General features: G+C 33.6%; 1 protein-coding gene across 14 annotated transcripts in view; it reads left to right on the forward strand.

The window, feature by feature from the left end:
- TPD52L2 (TPD52 like 2) overlaps positions 1–13,659 on the forward strand; it is a 40,908-nt gene extending 27,249 nt beyond the window's left edge. For 5 of the 14 annotated variants that reach the window (XM_031951816.1, XM_031951813.1, XM_031951815.1 and 2 more), the window contains 5 exons: positions 1,522–1,623; positions 5,946–5,972; positions 7,726–7,767; positions 10,227–10,275; positions 10,920–13,659. In XM_031951816.1, coding sequence (XP_031807676.1) covers positions 1,522–1,623; positions 5,946–5,972; positions 7,726–7,767; positions 10,227–10,275; positions 10,920–11,015 — 316 coding nt within the window. In that variant the 3' untranslated portion in view covers positions 11,016–13,659. The other 9 variants (XM_003757557.4, XM_003757556.4, XM_012554104.3 and 6 more) reach the window with 4 other exon arrangements.
- The last annotated feature ends 871 nt before the right edge of the window (positions 13,660–14,530 follow it).

The following is a 14,530-nucleotide window of genomic DNA, read 5'->3' on the forward strand; positions in this document are numbered from 1 at the left end:
TGGATGACATTAGATTGTAAGGGTCCCTGGATGTCAGCCAGAAGAATTTAAAGTGGTAGGAAGTGGAGAGCCATTGATAGACTTTGATCAAGGGAATAATATGATGAGAATGTTTTTAAGGAAGATTAATTTCTAAAATGATACTGCAGAATGAAATATGGAAAATCTTTTATTCTGAAATTTTAACCATATGACTAAACAATCTTATTGTGATCTTATTATAGAGCATTGTTAGACACTTGAATGAACTAACATAATATTATTGGTAAAGTTCTTGCCTCCTACACACTGGATCTCTCCAAAAAAATTGTCTTGTTTATTTCAAAGTGATTAAGATATATCAACTTCGCCAAAGATTTCTTGATGTTTGACCCTAGGTGACATGACTGTAAAATGTAGGTTATATAAACTCATTATTGCTGTCATGGCTCTTGATGTGATATAGGATATATGACTTCTGGTTGCATCTCAAGTCTCTTTGGATTTTGTGGTCAAAATGAGAAAGTCTTAACTTACGTTCTTTGTGATGATTGCTGAATAAGAGGAGGCAGTTCAAGATTTCCCTGGTATATTTCTTGGTTATGCCGTGGCCATTAAGTTTTGTGCTAGTGTCAGATTCCTTCTCTCAGATAATGAAAATAACTTCAAAAGTATCCTTGAGAAGAGAGATGTCATTAGTGGCTGTTAGTGGAAGGGCAAGATACTAAAAAGAATACGGAAATCTATTTCAGTGTTAGAGTCAAGATGACATTCTGTAAACAGTGATATTTGAAATGATGTGTTAAAATAGAATTTTGTACCCTGACCCAAAAAGAAATTATGGAAGTAAAATGAGGAATTCTTATTTTTGAAGTGACATGGGGAGAAAAATTCTAAACAATGAAAATGTGTGCATTTAGACCATAGATGGCAGAAAAAAATGGCTTTTTTTCTCTGAATCTTGGCTATTAACTGCTCTTTGCATACTGCATAATATTGATGTCCTCATGATGAGAAAAGTATGAATTAAGGTAATAAAAATGGTGACTATTAGCTTAATGTTTAAGTGTGGCTGAAAGTAACTTTGAGGACTTAGCTCTTGCCTCAAAATGGCATTAGTCCTCTTGTCACATCCATAGTGGTCTTTGTCATTCTAATTCTGTTTCTTTGCACTAGCATCCAGATCTTTTTTGTTTCTCAGTAATCCTTGAGGAAAGGGGAAAATGAGTATGAGTAGTAGGAGACAAGGAATGTGAACCATAAGATAAATCCAAATTTAGTTACATGCTTTTGAAAAAATGTGGTTTAATACTGCTTAAAAGCTCTTAACAGGTGAGGCTGTTTCCCTTTCTTAGGGGCTCCATAAAAAGGGCCCCCTAGGAAGTAAGAGGAGCAGCTTTTTCTGTATCAGCACCACTAACTTATTTGAATCTTTCCTTTGGGGAACCTCTTCCAGAAGGTGGGGGTGCTTTTTCCTTGCCTGATGGGTGGAACCCTTCTCATTCTTGTTTGGTTGTTTTAACTTATTTTTCTTCTGTCTAGTTACAAGAAGACTCAGGAAACTCTTTCCCAGGCAGGACAGAAGACTTCAGCTGCCTTGTCCAATGTGGGCTCTGCTATCAGCAGGAAACTTGGAGATATGAGGTAGGACCTCTTCCTTTGAAATGCCTTTAATCTTTGGTCTGAGTTTCTGTTAGAAAAGAGTTTGTTATTAGAGTGAGGATAAAACTTGATTGTAAATTTGTGACTTACCAGAATATGGGGTCTTGTTTGGAATGGAAAAGCCTGTGGAACACAGTATTCTCAAACTCAATATAGGATACAATGATCTCAGCTCCTTATCCCTTTTTCTTTCTGCCTGATTTTAATGGCATGTCCAGTTGAGTACCCCAGGACATAAGGGAAGTTAGGAAATTAGTATATTCTGCTCTTTGGCAGCCATACTAGGTTTGTTAGTGATAAGGTAATAATAGGTAATCTTAGAATAGACAATATTAAGGGTTAATTTTGAAGTAGAGTTAGAAGTTAAAAATCATCTAGTCCAATTAGCTCATTTTAAAGATGAGAAAACTGAATTTAAAGATTTGTCCAGCATTACATTGCAAATTAATAGCAAATATTGATACTAACCACTTTAAAGCCTCTTTTCTAGTTCATTTTGGATTTAATTTCTTTCTATTTCAGATCATTAAGATTTGGCTCATGATGCTTCTTATAGAGTACTAATGTCAGTATGTATGCAGGATACTGTAAATTCATATATATGTCAGTATCTGACTTTGACAACAGTATACATTATACAAAATATTCCCACAAACTAAGTTCATCCTTATGGTTAGCTACTGTAATATTTTTTTTCCTTTATCAATTTGATTTTTTAAATTTTATATGTTAATGGAAGGCAGTTTTGTGGAGTTCAGAATCAATAATTTAATCAACATCTGATGGAATTTTAGATTTTGTAAAAGAATTTGAACTTTATGGTAGATGTTTTCAAGATGAATTATCTAAATATTGAGATTCATGAGTATTTTTAATACCTAAACTGACCATAAGAAAGTTATAATGTCTCTATTTGAACCTTTTGTGTAATCTAATTTTTCTTTTGTGTATCATGAATGATTTTTTTCCTTTATTTGATGTTTATTTTGCTTCAGAGTTGTACAATTCTTGGACTAGTCATCTGTGAGCAAAGAAAGTTTGTACTGGGAAACAAATACAAAGTAATATCGTCCTGGAGTTGCTTCTTCTATATTTGCTTGATATATACATTAGTTCTAGCTAAGTTAAAACAAGAGAATTTCAGTGTATCTTTCAGCCAAAGTTTGTAGCTAGCTTTCTTATCTAGTGAAAGGTATTCTTTTAAAGTAAGTATTGCTATGTTTTTGTTTCCCTCTAAGGTAAGAGAGACAATAGTATGTTTTGTTAGTATTCTAACTAATGGTTACAAACATTACCTTCTCCAATGCTTTATGTAGTCTGGGAAGTCTTTTGGAAGACCCCCAGCAAAAAGGTCTTTGCCTCTGATAAAAAGCTATTAGATAATAGTCTTAAGTAAACTGACAAGTACAACCCCTAAAAAGCAAACTCTCGAGATGTTTTGTGCAAATTCTAGTAACAAGTTTCATTTGAAATTATACTGGACAGTTCCTTCATCGAAGCTGCACTTTTGAGGACTCCTTCCCTCCTTGGGCCTGTGGGGAGTTCAGGTGGTAAGCACTGGTAATAATCTCTGATCACATGCTGCTTAGTGTCACATTGTCATTCTCCTTATAATTTATTTGTCTATATTGCCTTGGAATTGAGAAGAGATAAGTATTATAAGAAAATTTTATTTAAAAGTCATTCATAGATTAATTTTTTTTAAATAACATACTTTGAGTCACTTTGGGAATGTAGTTTCTTAGACTAATGCTACTTATTGGTCCTCTTTTGTCTTGAAATACTTTTTTAGGGCTTGAGATATTGCTAAAGAGTTCTGCAGAGCAATAGCTGTTTGACAGCTGTTTCACTTCTTATGCACCATTTTTAGTTTGAGATCTTTTGGTCAATTTTGATATATATCTTGCAAATGAAAAAGTATGACAGTTTTCTTTTTAAAAATTTTGGGCTTATTCACATATAGAACTTCACCAGTTTATTAAAATTAGATGTTGGGGAAGTTAGATGCTAAATAGGGACTATAAAATCGGGAAGACCTGAGTTCAACACTTACTAGCTATGTGACCTTGAGCAAGTCACTTAATTTGAATTGCCTCAACAAAACAACAACAAAACATTAAAATTAGATATGTCTCTAACTCCATCAAATCATCCTGAATGGAAATTGGATCAAGATTGACTAAAATTTTAATGCTGACATCCAGCAAACTAAGTAAGATTTAGAAGATTGACTTAACCTTTTTTTTTTTTTTTTTTGTTAAGTTAGATATACTAAATATTTTTCCTTATGGAAAGACTTAACATGGTCTTATTTCTAGTTCTGTATATTTGCAGGGGGAATTGTATCTTTGGTGCTAGAGTTAAGAATGTTTATTCAGGTTCTGGAACTTTGTACAATTTGTGATTACTGAAATTGAAAGTTAAATTTTTAGAATGATGGGAAGACTTGCATTTATGAGAATTATGACTCATTGTTCCCAGTGCATGTGATCATAGATTATGGGGAGTTGTAGTTACTTGCCTGCAGTGGAAAGATTTCCTTTGAATGAGTAAAGTATGCAGTATTTCTTTACACTAATCTGCCACTTTTTTTACTTTGCCTTATTGTTCTGTGTGTGTCTATGTTCTGGGCAAGGAGAAGGTAGGGAGTTAGAATTTGAAATTAAATGTCCTTGAATTCATTGCTTTCCCCCTTTAATAAATGTCATTTTCTATTTGGCTAATGATAAGGTAACTAAAGGAATTTACATTTTTTTGCTGATTTCTTAGAGCTGGTATTCCTTCAAGGTTTCCTAAATATAGGGTACCTTTGGTCATAGTTCCCAAATGAACTTTCTAATGGCCTCCATTTAATTAACTGCATGTTCCTTAAGAATTTCTTCCCTGAAAGTTCTAAGTACACTTTTTATGTACTCCTGTTCTGTTTCTTAGATAAACTGGCTGAAGTAAGATCCTTGGCTCCATTCATCAGTTTTCAATCTAGCATATACAACCTAGCATATAATATTCCATTCCTTGAAAGAATAGATTCAAGCAGGGTTTAGATAAATCCATGAAGGGAGTAGGTAGTTCCATGCTGGATTGTTATGATGAGAACTTTCAAAATACATTCTAAATCTTTTGTGGGCATTGTCACAGAAAGTAAGTATGTAACTCTTCCAAGGTATGTCCCTTGGTGCGCCTATCCAAATTAGAATCCTGAGCTTTTAAAACCATTGCTCCAACTTAGTCTTATATTTCTAATGTTCTTAAATCATTTCATCATCACAGTGAGAAACTTCATGTGATCTCCAAATTGTTTAGAGTAGAAGGGCATTAATTAGACTACTATATCATTATGAGGATCTTTGTCACTGAAGTATTTGAAAAAAGAATGTTAGAAGCTTGTGTGATGGTGTCTACAATAGATTTATTTTAAAATTTTACTACAAATTTGAAAATAAACATTTTAACTAAGCCAGCTAATTCAAATATCTCTGCTTTTCATTCAATTGACTTGCTCAGGGTACCTTGATAATCATTCAAGTGGCTGAAAAAAGCACTTTAAATTATTGATGCAAAGCTAATTAACAAGGATGTGATACTTGGCTATGAGATATTAAATGGTGGAAACTGTCAACTGGACAGATACATATTTGAAAGTGGCTGAAATGCCCTTTAATTATCACATGGAAATTTTGAGCCAAAATTACAGAGCCAAACACTGCATGTATGGAGATCAAATTGCTTCACAGTTTGTGTCTTTGTTACTTTTTAATGCTCTTTTTTTTGGTGGTTGTTCCACATAAGGGTTTTGAATGCATATGGGTTTCCTTGAAAATGATTGTTGAATGGTATTAAATATAAACAACAAAAAGATAAAAATACCATGTGTGCTACATGAATAGCTATGCATTCAGTTTGGGCCTGCCATTTTTCTTACTGCAATATAGACTACAAAGAGTTACTCCTTAAACTAGTCCTTGAGTAATTTGAGGTTAAGAATCTAGTATGATATTCTGTAGTATAATTATGCACTCTCTCATGAGCAACATCAACTATTAAAATACTCAGGTTTTGGAGAGGTAGTATTTATTGTTGAATCTTACAATGAGTTTGCATACATACATGGGCTCTTGCGCTTGTTAGCTTCACTTCAAGCTTGATAGGGCATAGGGAATGTATTTCAGAGGTTAAAAAAATCTTTTTTTAGTGCCTTGCTAAAGAGACTGGTGGTGAGGAGTGGCTTTTCTTGCTGGATTTCCTTGCCTAACTTTGTATTTTTTTTTCTTTCTTTCTGCTGCCAATTATTTTGTGTCTTTTAGGGCTCACCCCTTCTCACATTCCTTTAGGTAAGACTAACCTACCATAAATATAAGATGAAAGACTTTTCCCAAAAAACAGGATAAACTGATACTTTGAATTGATTCTAGCAGGACATTAGAGAGGGATATATGTGTGTGTGATGTATCCTAAACAATCCTAGACTCTGCCACACTGTTATTCCAACTCAGCAATATTTTTAGGAAGATTTTCATAATTCTTAGAATCTGTACCCTTTTCTCAGCAATATTTTTAGGAAGATTTTCATAATTCTTAGAATCTGTACCCTTTTCTCCTCAACCTGAGATGTTGGGTTCAATACTAATGTCTTGGTGCTGCATCCCTCACACTTGTTCAACGATTTTCCCGCTCTTTTGAATAACAGCTTAATTCAACAAACTTGTAAATACCTGTTATTTGTGAGGTGTCAGGGAAGATATAAAAATGGAAAATAAGGCATGCTTTGTCCTTCAGCAGCTTACAGTCTAGTAAAAGGGATGTGACAGTTACACTAAGTGTGTTCTAAGGTAGATTATGATAAGCACAAAGGAGAAGTACAGAAAGTCTTAAGAGGATTTGAGGAGAAAAAGAACATTTTGAGTTGGGTGAGTCAGGGTGAACTTTATAGATGAAGTAGCACCAAAGACTACTGGTGAAGGTTTTCAACAGGTAAAGACACAGAGCAGATATGCATTCTCCCTTTCTTTACTTATATTCCCTAAAATAAATTTTGTTGTATGGCCATTTTCTAAATTAAACAAGCATTTATTAAGGAAGTTTGTGTCTTTTTATACTGAAAAAAAGCAGATCTGGAAAGTTCTGGCTGCATTGGTAGATAAATTTTAAGTAACATTTCATTCATTTTGTTCATTGTTTATGGGGAATATGTTCAAGGTAACAGTGTAGCCTATCCTAAAAAGACACTTTGTCATGCAGAAGGGATATACAGACCCTAACTGTTTCATCATCTGGTTAGGAGTATATACTTTTCCTTTAAATTATTGTTGTTTCTTAATTTTCTAAAAAGGTATTGTGTCTGTTTCCAAATTAAATTTTGTTCCATTTAGTATATAGCACTTAGGAGCTCTTTCTACCCTGGGACTTAGAAAAGATCCACTCAGATATTATTTCTGCTGCTGGTACTCTGTGTTTCAAAAGAAAATTGAACTGAAAATTTTAACAAACAAAAACAGGTTTGCTATTTGTGCCTAACTAATTTTTCCTTATATCTTGATATCCCAATTACAAATAAAAAATCCAGTGCATTTGAACATTTTGATCTCTTTAGCTTTGTTTAATTCTTTTTTTTGTCACAGCTTTATTTAAACTGTTGCAGAAAATCAGTTAACGAAATCTTTAGATTATATATACCAAAAGATTTGGAAAGTGGTTAGTTTTTTTCTTACAACATAGTTTCTCTAATTGGACTTCTTAAATAACATCAGTTTTCTTAAAAACTTTTTGAAGTCCCAGAGCAAACTAGTAAGGGATTAAAAGGTAATAGCACTGTATCAAACACAGAAAGAGGTAGTTTGGTATGAACAGAAACATTTTCATTACCATAATGGAAGGAGCTCTTAAGACTTTTCTGTAGTTGACAACTCACTCCATCAAGTTGTGTTGTGTAACAGTAATCAAGATGCATTATCTTATGCATTCTATATGGCAGGATTTTGTAAACTAATGTTTAATACCCTATGGATGTTAAGGAACTGAGATTTCTATCTGAATTTTATTATTAATTCTTACTTCCTTCTTTGCTTTTATAATGCTTCCAAGTAGCAGCTACTCCATTCGTCATTCAATAAGTATGCCAGCTATGAGGTAATGTATAAATGATCTCAATTACTCACCAAGAGTTGGGTATTTCCTTTTACACTTGTCTTTAAAAGTTGATCGCCTTTCTACCATTTTCCCATAATTTTCAGCCTTTTTTCTGCAGAAGAACTCTCATCCAAAGATTAATTTTCCTTAACTCCCTAAAAGCTCAGGATGTTGTAAAAAAAAGACCTCCCTTGAGTTGGTAATAAAGAGCCAAATGGTTGGGTATGATGCTTTTAATTTAGTTTCTAGAGAAAATTATTCCCTTGCCCAACAGTGCTATAATATTGTACTTCTAAAAGAACTTTTAGGAGCCTTAACTGACGACTTTGCTTGTTAAACTAATCAGGTAGTAATCTTCCACATCAAAAAGTTACTTCCTACAGACATTTCTTTGTCTGAATACTTTGGCTTTCTACTAAGGAGGTCAAAGCTCATAACACAACTATTTTGCCTTCAGGTGGCACCAGAACCATTTATGTGAAATTGTTTTATTTTAATCTGGATGGGGGAGGCCTGGGAAATATTTTAAAATTCCTATAGATGTAATTTGCCTATCTTTGAATTAAATTGTATTGAATATTCTCTAATGGCCCTGGAGCTAACTTTTCAATAAACCTCTCTTTATATTTTAAACTCCCTATGGCCACTAGTAAAAAATCTGATTTTTACATCCTGAATTTTCTCTAAGCCAGTTGTTGCCAAGAGGTCATAGATACATTTGTATCTAAATGTTCCAAGGTGGAATAGATGACTTATCTTTTGAAGAAAATAGGATTGTGTAAAATGAGGTCACTTTGGAGAAGTTTGGCTGGCCTATTCTCTATCTCTTCTTTTTAAAAAATCTTTTTCTTTACTCCTTACCAGCAGCTCTTCTTTTATTATTATTTAAGTAATTTTTGTAAAAGATGAAGAACCTACAGTTTTGAATTTCTATTATCTTGATTTTATACAGTAAGTTAGGACATGAATACATACTTAATATAAAGGGAAAACGTACTTGTTTGTAAACTAACACCTCCTTGTCTGCTGCTAAACTCAGACCATAATTTTCTTTTTTTTTTTTTTTTTTTTTAAATTTAATAGCCTTTTATTTACAGGATATATACATGGGTAACTTTACAGCATTAACAATTGCCAGACCTCTTGTTCCAATTTTTCACCTCTTACCCCCCCACCCCCTCCCCTAAATGGCAGGATGACCAGTAGATGTTAAATATATTAAAATATAACTTAGATACATAATAAGTATACATGACCAAAACATTATTTTGTTGTACAAAAAGAATCAGACTCTGAGTTATTGTACAATTAGCTTGTGAAGGAAATCAAAAATGCAGGTGTGCATAAATATAGGGATTGGGAATTCAATGTAATGGTTTTTAGTCATCTCCCAGAGTTCTTTTTCTGGGTATAGCTGGTTTAGTTCATTACTGCTCCATTAGAAATGATTTGGTTGATCTTGTTGCTGAGGATGGCCTGATCCATCAGAACTGGTCAGACCATAATTTTCAATCCAAACTGCTAATTTTACATCAGTTTTGTTGGGGTCACTTATATAGGATAATCTCCATTTAAAAATTAGATTGTACATTATAGGAGTGAATTTCATCAAAGAAGCCTTTTGTTTTGTGAAGCAGTTGTAGTTTATAACCACATCATACCTTTACTTGACACAGCCCACAAATATGCTAAATTCTTACTGCATACAAGGTACTGCTCAGCACTGGCGATACAAAGACAAAGCAAAATTATCTTATTTCTTAGTTCTTGTCCTCAAGAAATTTAGAATCTAAAGGAGGGAGGGAGAAAAGCTGTACATAAATAAGATAAAAAGGAGAGAGCCAAAGTGTTAGGAGAAATTTATTATAAGATCATGCCTGCATTTTACCATATTGTTATTTGATGAGAAAAACATTGGGAGAAGTCTCTGGTGATTCATTTCAGTTTAGCAAACCCTGATTAAATGGAGCCAAATATGAAGCGCTATCCAAGGTGCTAGAAATAGAAACAAAAATTAGTTTCTTCTGCCTGAAAGTAGTGAACATTCTGTTGGGAAGAAGGAGTCAGTATACAACAAGAGTATATGTAAACCAAACAATACAAATTAATTTTAAGATGCAGAGTACTAATAATTAGGGGCATCAGAAAAGCTTTCATGGAGTAACTGGTACCTGTGTTGAGTTCTGAACAGATCTAAGGATTATTTGGGTATGGATAAAGAAAGAATGCATTCTAGACATGTGGTACAAGTTGGGGAAAGTCCCAGAGATAACAACAGCAATGGAGGGTGCTGGCAAAATCAACCATATTATATGTCTTTTTTTGACTTTGGCTAATGTCAGGATCCCAGGGAGATGTTTTTAATTGAAGCCTCTCTCGAGAGGCAATTTTTTCAGGTGAAGGAATATATGTAAAACCATTTGCTCCTTGGCATTGATATCCCCTCTATCTCTTTAAAGGAATTCTGCAACCTTCAAGTCTTTTGAAGATCGAGTTGGGACCATAAAGGTAATAGTACTTATAACTAATCTACTATTTTTCTTTTTGTATGTATGTAATTTAAGTATAGCTACTTAAGAGAAAAGTTTAATCTAAAGAGAAGATTCAGGATCTATTCTGAGTGCATTTTTTGAAATATACCTATTTTAAAAATAAAATTTTTTATTATGAATTTGTCAATACAAATATTTCAATATGCAAATAACAAGAATATATTTTAAACTCTGAACTTCTTAGGTCTATAGTTTATTAAAAGTGTATTAAACTTAATAGGAAAATTATGCTGTTCATGTCCCTTCTGAACTTGTTTCTGAATTTATCTTGTTTCCCTTTGTTAATTCCTATTAACTTTTTTCTTCCTTCCACTTTTCCTGCCTTCCACTTTTCCTGCAACATCTTCCTTTTAACAAATGAATATAATTAAGTAAAACCAATCAACACATTACCTATGTCTGAAAATGTATAGCTCATTTTGGCTTTTCTACTGCAATTTGCTTTCTCTCTCTATCAAAAGGTGGGAAGATGACATACCTAATTATTAGTCTTTTTAAGTCAGGACTGGTCTTTGCATTGAACAGAGTCCTTAGGAAATATACCTACTTTAGACCTACTGCTTTTATATATATATTTTTTTTGTCTTTTCCCATTCACAGTCCAAAGTCGTTGGTGGCAGGGAGAATGGCAGTGACAACCTTCCTTCACCAACAGGAAGCAGTGACAAAACTCTGCAGGATCATGCTCCATTCTAGACCCTTTTGGATTTTTAATCTCTGCCACAGAATGAGTTCAAGAACCCTCTCAATTTGTCATGAGCAGCTCTGAGAAAAAAAAAAAAAACCAATATAATGACCATTCAAACCAGGAAATGGACAGAGTCCAATTTTGAGAATCATATTCATGCATAAATAGACACTTGCTGCTGGATTTGAGTAAAATAGAGAACAAAAAAGTTTTGTATACAGATATTTTACACTAAAGTTTATAGATAAAATGTATCACTGTGCTGTTCTTCCTGGGGGGTACATTTAAATGGACAGAACTTCCTCATTGGGTATAGAAGCCAAAGCATGAATTCCCATTTGAAAAACACTATAGCTTAGTTGAATGCTCAAATAGATTTTTGTTTGGGAATGAAAAGAAGTATAATTATGAACCAAACTTTTTGAAAACGTTATTTTTTTTCTCCCTTCAGTTTCTGAAAGTTCCCATAAATAACCTAGAAGATTCTAACTAGCTCATTTTTTCCCCCAAAAAAATTATCAAGATATGAAACTGTCCATTTTTCTGTGCCTTCCAGAAAGAAGACTTTAATTAGGAGTTGCCTGGTTGTTACACTAATGCTCAAGCTTTAACAAGACAAAATCTTTATTTTTTAAATGCAGTGGACTTTTCAAAAATCAAAATGAAGCAAAGCAGCTTTCGCCTCATATTAGGGAAATATTATCTTGGAAATCTGAAGCCGAAATGCAAGCCTTACATCACCTTATGCTTTACTTGTTTATAATCTTTTTATATAAAGAACTTAAAGGTTCTAAAGCTGGATTTTGAGCACTGTGTGGTTTTGCATTTAACCCTCGTGGCAGCATGCCTATGCCAGTTTGTGTGTTTATTTAGCTTACTCTTTAACTTCATTTGAGTGTATGAAACTTGCTTCTCTGTTCTCCTCTGAATTGCTGTAGCAGCTCCTAGCAGGTCCTTTCCTTTAGCTAATCAGCTCAAAGGCTTCTAGCCAGCAAGGAATATCATAACTAGATGAGAGATAAACCTCAATCTTAAGCAACATTTAAGGGACAACAACTCATCCCTGTCCTACTGGCTATTCTACTCTGAATAAGCCCAAATGATTGTACATTATTGGTCAGTAAATCTGAACCTGCCATTGTTTACAGTAGGTATGAATGCAGAAAAAACTTAATTTGAAGTAGGACTGGACCTTCCCCCAAGACAAGCTGGAGATAGATGGAGAACTGATTTGGATTAGCAGGAATTTGTCTTGGGTTTTTGTTAACATCCTAATATCAATATTTTTAGAAGCTCTGAGACTTTTTTTTTTTCTGTTTTTAAAATGCCATTTGTCATTATTTCTCATGGCAATTGCCCTGCCTAGTGTGAGGCATGATTTTGAGGGTGAAGTTTTGTGCCTTATTGGCTCTCAGCAGTGGGATTAAAATCTGTTTGCTTGTATACATATCAATAAAATCTCGCTGGCTGAAGGAATACTCCCTCCAGCCCAAGATAACTCTTATTTTGTTCAGCCTTAATGTTCTCCCTACTCTAGAGAAGCAAGTTCTGATATATCAGTATCTGTTTATCAATCCTAGGGGCTGCATTCCACAAGATGTTAGGAGACAAATGAAGAAGAAAACATACTATGTAGTGTCCTTTTATCAGGTTTTATTATTTGTGGCTGAAATTGTTTTGAGGAACACTAAGGAGGAGGAGGTTGAAGGAGTGGTAACTGATCTTCTCCTTCAGCTGAATATTGGATATTTGTCAATAAATTATTTCTTTCAGGGCAAAAGAAAAACTGAGTTTATATGACAGGTTGTTTGTTTTACAGAAGGAGATTTGAATTTCTGAATCTTTAGCAGAAATACTAATGATCAAATGCCCAATATTTTTGTGTTACTGTTATGTTATGGAGTATAAAATGTTCTTGCAGACTATACAGCTATAAATGTAATTGGGTTATTCAGTTGAAGATTTAGTAAATAGTTCCTAAATATGGTTCTTTTAAATCATTAGGAATACTATATTATTGACAATAATAGATGCGCTTTAAAGTTAAAAAAGTTCTACATGTACTTTCTCAATTGAGTTTTGCAACAACTTGGACCCAAATCAACATGCCTTTGTATCTTTCTCCTAATGTATAAGTTGATTCAAATGCAGGATGGATGGCCCAAAATAGTTTATAGTATCAAAGAGTTGCATAGAATTGTAAGAGACTTCAGTAATTATCCAGTACTTGAAAAAGAAATCCCATAATATAGCAAGTAAAGTGGTCATCTAACTTTTTGGTAGAAAAGTTGATTTTTTAAGTTACTTTCAGTTGTAAATCCCAGGATTCGCCTCTGAAGGCAGCTTCTTCCATTTTGAAGAAGTTAAGAAGTTTTTCTTGACATTAAGCCTAAATTTGCCTCCTTGCAAATTCTACCTATTGCTCCTCGTTCTCTCCTCTGGGGTCCATCAGAATAAGTCTAATCTCTTTTCCACATGATAACCCTTAAAAATACTTGGGGGAAAAAAACTATCATATCTCCCTTCCCCACCCATTCAATAAATTAAACATGCCAACTCCTTTAATCTTAATATATCATAGATTCAATGCCTTTCATTATTCTGGTTGTCCCCCTCTGGATATTTTCCAGCTAATAAAAATTCTTAAACTGTGGTGCTCAGAAGTGAATACAGTGCTCCAGAGATTTTTGACAAAGGTAGATTACAGCAGTACTATTACTTCCCTGTTCCTAAAAACTAGATCCTTATGCAGCCCATTTTCATTAAAGTTTTTTTAGCTGCCACATCATACTGTTGACTCATCTAAATTGTCCACTAAAACCCCTAGATCCTTTTCGGAACTTATCCATGTTTCTCTTGTTTTATATTTGTGAACTTTTTTAAATGCCAAAGTATAAGTTTCTCAGCATTGAATTTCATCTTATTACATTTAGTCCAATGCTCTAGTCTTCAGGATTCTTTTGGAGGCTGTCATCCACTGTTCTAGCTATTCCTCCCAGCTTTGTACGTCCACAAATTTGACAAGCATATCATTGAGATAAATATTAATTGGCGCAGGGCTACTGGGTATAAATCCCTGGGTGCTTAGGATTCTATGATTCTGTAAAATGATGTAATTTCAGCTTCTTTTTGAGACCTTCTTATGGTAACATTGAACCATTAGCAACTATTCTTTAGAATTATTTGAGTGTATTAATGTCTAATCCAGCTTCTTCATATGAGTAATATACTTTATCAAAAAATTTACTAGAATGTACATAAACTATGCCCCAAACATACCCCTTCATCTACTAATTTAATAATCCTAATTTCCTTTTTAAAAGTTACTAAGTGAGGGTGAAGAAAATAGCAGGGTGGTGGAACACACAAGAATATGTGCTTTAAAGCTGAAGAGAACTTTGTATAGAATTTGGTTGACTAAGATGAAGGGAAAAGAACAAGTATTTATTAAGCACCTGCTATGTCAGGCACTGTACTAAACTTTATAAATATTTCATTTGATCCTTACAGCAACTCTAGAAAG

Source organism: Sarcophilus harrisii, chromosome 2, assembly GCF_902635505.1.
Source record: "Sarcophilus harrisii chromosome 2, mSarHar1.11, whole genome shotgun sequence".
NCBI lineage: Eukaryota > Metazoa > Chordata > Mammalia > Dasyuromorphia > Dasyuridae > Sarcophilus > Sarcophilus harrisii.